At 55.5% G+C, this 6,000-nt stretch overlaps 1 protein-coding gene across 1 annotated transcript in view; it reads left to right on the top strand.

The window, feature by feature from the left end:
- Positions 1-6,000, top strand: part of PEBP4 (phosphatidylethanolamine-binding protein 4) — a 205,256-nt gene that overhangs the window by 188,144 nt on the left and 11,112 nt on the right. Inside the window, exon 5 of the mRNA XM_014538300.1 lies at positions 3,943-3,988. Within this exon, the coding sequence (XP_014393786.1) occupies positions 3,943-3,988 (46 nt within the window). The remainder of the gene's footprint in view (positions 1-3,942; positions 3,989-6,000) is intronic.

Genomic DNA, 6,000 nt, shown 5'->3' on the forward strand with positions numbered 1-6,000 from the left:
TGCAAGGAGGGCTGTGAGAGCCAGCGGTTGGACAGTGCCCTGCGGGATAAACACTAAAAGCTCGTTACCAATGTAAGGTAATAGTGATGGGGCAGGTGCCCAGCTTCCAGCACTGTGCTCTGTACTTGGCCTGAGACAAGTCAGTCAGAACAAGACCCCCTGCGTCACCTTGGTCCAAGAATGGAGTTGCTATGACTATCGGTTGAGCCCCAACTTTTCTTAAGCATTTCACATGCCAGTTCCCAACCATGTCGACAGAGAAGCAATGGGTTCTGAGGCCTCAGAGAGCTGGAGAGGAAATCTCATGATAAGGAAAGGAGTTGCCTTCTCCAGCTCCCCCATCCCTGACACTTAGGAGGGCCCAGGACAACTCCCGAGCCCAAACACCTGGAATGCGCCTGTCCTGATAGCCTGCAAAAGCATCCTGGGCATCTCAGTGCTCTTGAGGGTCAGAGAGCTGTTTCCCCAGGCCAGTGTGGCTCAGTGGTTGAGTGTCAACCTATGAACCGAGAGGTCACTGTTCGAGTCCCGATTCCCGGTCAGAGCACATGCCTGGGTTGTGGGTTCGATCCCCAGTAGGGGGTGTGCAGGGAGGCAGCCGATCAATGACTCTCTCTCATCATTGATGTTTCTCTCTCTCCCTCTTCTCCCTTCCTCTCTGAAATAATAAATAGAAAATTTTTAAAGAAAGCTATTTCTACAATTTCTGTAATCACTTCCTTTTTCAAAGCTTACCATTTAGACAAGTTGCTTTTGAAAATGTCTACCTGTTTTAGGAGGATTTGTCTGCCCCGGGCCCACCTTAAAGAGCAGCAGCATACCTGGGGCTGGGGGTCCAGGTCAGGCAGCAGGATGAGCTCTCAGCAGCCACCTGTTTTAGGAGGATTTGTCTGCCCCGGGGCCCACCTTAAAGAGCAGCAGCATACCTGGGGCTAGGGGTCCAGGTCAGGCAGCAGGATGAGCTCTCAGCAGCCCCTCCCGTCCTGCAGGCTCTCATTCCAAAGCTCCTCTCTGCTCAGACTTAACAGGTTTGGGGTCTGTCCCTCAAATGCTGGGCCCATCTTCAGCTCTCAGGGCTCTTCCCTCAGTCCAGTCTCCTTGAGAAGTACTCAGAAGAATCGGTTTCTCCCTCTGCCCTCTGGAAACACCCCTGCATTCCTTCCATCCCCGGAGATGTCCAGCTTTCAGAGGTGATCTCAGGCTAAAGTGATCTTGCCATCCACGAAGATGCTTTAGGAGAGCTCATGGTTCATAGAGGCACGGGGGCAACCATTTCCACCATAGCCCCAGCCTTCCTGGTGATATCTGTGTATTTTAATAATGGGGTTTTTTTTTTTTAAGCCTCCTAGGGAAGTGCTGGGATTGTCATGATGGCATAGAAAAAGCACACACACGCACGCACGCACGCACGCACGCACACAAAAGGATGCAAACTAAAAAACAACAACAACAAAAGCACAAGCCAGCACTGCAGGTCAAAAGGCATGAGACCCTGAGCCAGTGAGTCTCAAAGGTCAGAGGGTCAAAGGCCCCTTCTTCCTAGAACATTCTGGGATTCTCCCATTTGCTCCTGCAGCTCTGGATGAGTCGTTTGACCTCTTTGGGGCTCAACTTTCTCACCCTTTGAATTTGGTTTCCTCAGGCTCCTCCCAGGTGTTGATTCTATGGTAGATATTTTAGGCCCCAGAACAGACCAATGAGGGCAGGGTGCTTAGCTGATGCTCAAACCAACTAGAGCAAATACCAGCCACACTGACCACACACTCCGTCCTTCCTCAGAGCCTTCCTTCCCCGCTCCCCCTTCCATATGACAAGCTCCAGAGAGACCAGAAAAGCCTCTGAAGGCCATTGACACGCTCTGCTCAGCCCCCCAGCCCCCCACCCCCTGCAGCTGCCTGGGCTGAGCTTAGGTCAGCAGGCCCAGTGAAGGCGGCAGGAAGGGCCGCTGGCTTTACACAACAAGTCCCAGGGTTTGTGTGTGTCTGAGGAGCTGGCCTCAGCTGATGAGAAAAGACTCCCCAGAGGGAAAGGGAGGGGAGGAGAGCCTTCCCACCCTGACCAAGGCTGCAGATCAGACTTTCCACACTGCTCTGCACACTAACTCCCTGACCTTACGGGCCCAGCCCCCACCCCCGCCCTCCCGCACCACACAGAGGAGAGAGGCCTGTTTATTACTCTGGGTGGGACCCAAGCCTGTGGGGAATTGAGAACAGCCAGCTTAGGTTGCTATTGTTTTATTTAAACAAACCGCTGGCTGGACTGACTTGGAAAGGAATGAGGGGGAGGCTGGGAGCTCAGAGCTGGGCTGGGGCTGGCTGGCCGGGCTTCCCTGGGCTCAGCCCCTTTCTCTCGATCTTGCTAGGGCGGCCAGAGAGCTATTTTGGGAGAGTGGCCGTTAGGCCTCAGGCCTGAGCTCCTTTCCTAGGAGAGATGGGTATCGAGGAGCCTCCATTCCCCAACCCTGTCCCTCCATCCTGGTGCCCTGGCCACACCCGGGCCTCATGGATAAAGCAAGACCCAATATTGGGGGATTTGGGGAGCTGAGCTGAGAGGGCCAAGGCAGAGGCAGAGTATGGTGAGCTGTGCTGAGGGACGGAATGTGAAGGCTGCCTGGATGCACCTGGCAGACAGGACTTGGGTGCGGGAGGTGGAAGGGTGCCCAAGGAGAGAGATCTCACCTGCATGGGGTGACGATAGCAAAGTGGGAAAGGGCCAAAGGCGGAAGGGTCCATCCCGCCATGGTCTCCTGCCCTTTCCCCACCCACAGGAAACCCAGCCCAAAGGAGGTCCAAAGTGAGAACAGTCGGTGGGCAAGCTCCTAAAGGAGAGGAGATGGGGGTCTCTAGAATAGGGGGTGGGGCTTTAGTTTTGTAGAAAGTAAATCGCACTAGGGGTTGGGTCACTGAGCTGACCCTGAGGTTTTCCACAGAGAACTGAGGTGAAATCTCACACTCCCCCTTGGCACCCTCTACTACTCTTCCCCATCCCCCCACCACCACCCTGAGCACCCCCATCCCCCACCACTACCATCACCCAGGGAGGAGCAGGGGCTGTACCAGGAAGGGCCTGGTGGAGAGGTGTCCAGGGCACAGTTAGGTGTTGGCAGAATCCATGAAGAGCCTCGCTAATCACCATCATTAAGGCTATAAAACCCCACACCTCGGGGCCGCAGGGCTCCCTGGCATGGCCCCGGGCCCCGAGCTGTGGCACGGACCCAGGAGCCCGGCTCCAGTCCCTTTCATCTGAGCATCTCCCAGTCCTGCACAAACATTAATTAGCACCCGCCCCCGGGATCACCTCATTATCCCACAGACCTTGAGCGGAGGGGAGAAGGGAGGGAAAGGAAAGAAAGGAGGGAAACTGAGGCTGTCCCAGCAGCCAAAGAATCTTCCTGGAGAATACGGGCTGAGTTCGGCGGAGGCTAGGGAAGAGGCTGCCTCGGAGTCAGACCTCCTCCTCCCCTTCCTGGTTGTTCAAGCAGTCACTGGCCTCATGTTCTGAGGCCCAAAGCCAGCCCGAAGGATGGCCTGGCTTAGCAAGCCTCTGAGGACTGTCAGCCCCCGCCTCAGATCTGGCCAGACCGCACATGCTGAGAGTGTGTCCTGTGCCTAGACTGGGGGTGCTGATGGCAAGAGTGGGGCAGCCCATCAGAAAGTCTCTCCAGAGATCAGGGGTCTCTCCAGAGATCAGGGGTCCACCCCTCACCACCAGGCCACCCTCAGTATGTCTGTCTGCCCCCTCTTCCCAATTCCCCAGAGGCACCATTCTAAATCCCACGGCTCATTCTGGCAACATCTCCCAGAAACAGCCATGGATCTTCATCCTCCTCCATCCCACTCCCCGAGAGAAAGAGCTCAGCAGAGCCCACTTGGACTGAGGGGGGTGGCAAGGCCTTCTGCTGCCCCAGGAGTAACCCATGCCCATGCCTGTCTCTTGTTTCAGGGCGCTGACTTGAAGAAAGGGGAGATAAAGGGCCAGGAGTTATCAGGTGAGTAAGACCCTACAACGCCCCTCCCCCAGCCAGGGCAACAATGATGATCGCCAGATAACAATACAACTTCGTGTTGATGCTTCACAGAGTACAAAGAAAGCACTGATCCAAGAGCTTGTGCGTATGCTCTGATTTAATCCTCACAATTTCCTTTTCAAGTCGCCGCCATCAATATCTCCATTTTAAAGAGAATGACACCGAGGCTCAGACCCACCTGCCCTGTGTCCCACAGCTGGTGTGAGGAGCCAGTCTGAGGTCTGCAGGAGAGCACCCAGACGTCTCTCCTGGGGAGGGGCGGGTGGGGCATTCTCTTCCTTCCGCCCACCTCTCTTCTTTCCTGCTCCCAGTCCCAGCACGTGGTTGCACGTGGCTGCATGGACTTCCCTCTTCTCTGATGCCCTCCTCTTCTCATCCCCTCCTCACCACCAGCTCCCCTCCCTCTCAGATCCTGGCTGCAAGAGCAGGCCCTCCACTGACTTACAGGGAATGCCCTGGGGGTAAGCTGGCCTCTGGCAAAGGGCTGAGCAAAATGACCAGTGGAGCTGCATGGTTTTGGAAACCAACTCGGCTCAGGCACCAGGAAGGCCTAGATTTAAACCCCAGCTCCACCACTTACTGTCGGCCTGGCTTCACTGCTCGGAGCCTCAGTTACCAAAAACACCCACCCTACCAAGTTGTTGGGAGGGTTAAAGAGATGTCACAGGGGAGGCACTTGGCCAGGGCCTGGCCCCCGAGAAGTGGCCGAACCTGTGTGCCCTCCCTCCCTTCTCGCGGCTCTCATCTCTGCTTTCGCCTCTCCTTTCAGAGGGAGTTCTTCAGGAAAGCTCCCTAGTGAAGGGATTCCGGCTCCATCTCCCCTGAGGCTAATTCCCAGCTGCATAGAATCAGCGAGTTACAGCTCCAGCCTTACCCACAGGGAACCATGGCCACCAGTCTCTGGCAGCATGGGATATACCCACCCTCAAGTTCCCTCGGCCACCCTCACACCCACCTTCCTTGCCAAAAGCTGGCCCAGCCACCTCTGGCCTCCACACACCACGCACGCAAAGAGGCATTGCGGCCCTCACCTATGCTCAGAAGTCTCTCAGCCCTGGCCATGTTTGTGGGGGGAAAAACTGACTTGCTCACATTTGCACACACCGGCAGACACCCTCCAAAACAGCCTCAGCACACATGCACCCTGGCTCCTCCAACACCTGCCCCTGCCCCAGTGTAGACCCCACATATACAAACCCTCATGGCTTCTGGAACACCCTGTGCTGTTCTCACTCTGAACACACACACACACACACACACACACATCTGATGCAATCCAAAAACTCAGGGAGAGATGAATAGTCAGGAAATCCCCTGGCTGTGCGCAAGCTGAAGGCCCATGGCCGGAAGTGCACGGTGAGGAACACCCCAACAGCTCCAAGCAGCAAGTGGCTCTTGTCTAATGATCAGGAGAGGGAGGTGGCCATAAAGTACCAATACTGCCCCCCACCAGCATCCTCATTGCTAACACTCCCTCCCCACCCACCCCCAGGAAAATTCTCTGCTCCTGGGAGAGGGAGATGAAGGGAGTGAGGGGAGGAGGAAGAGGCACAGCATGCTTGGAAGGAGGCCCTGCTGGAGAGCCCAGTCCAGCCTGAATAGTCTTGGGGGAAGGATGGAAGATGTCCCCTCCCTCTGCTTTTCTCCCAGAAAAGATCTGCCTCCTGCGCAGGGGGCGAAAGGGAGGGAGATGGCCTTCTCCCCCGGAAGAGCCTGAGTTGGTTCCCATTGCCCCAAGCACCCAGGTCCCACAGCTTCCATGATCAAACCTTTGAACCGAGTCCCACCCACCCCCATAACCACTTCCAGATCCTCCGGATCCAGCCAAGAAATTGACTTCTTTGGGGATTGAGTTCATAAGGAAATGCTGAAAAAATAAATAAAAATCCACTGCCAAATGTACTCAGAGGAAGATGGGTTTCTCTCGAGGCAGGAAATCTATCAGGATAGACTAAAGCAAAAAAAAAAAAAAA

Source organism: Myotis brandtii, unplaced genomic scaffold (genome assembly GCF_000412655.1).
Source record: "Myotis brandtii unplaced genomic scaffold, ASM41265v1 scaffold19, whole genome shotgun sequence".
In the NCBI taxonomy this organism is placed as follows: Eukaryota; Metazoa; Chordata; class Mammalia; order Chiroptera; family Vespertilionidae; genus Myotis; species Myotis brandtii.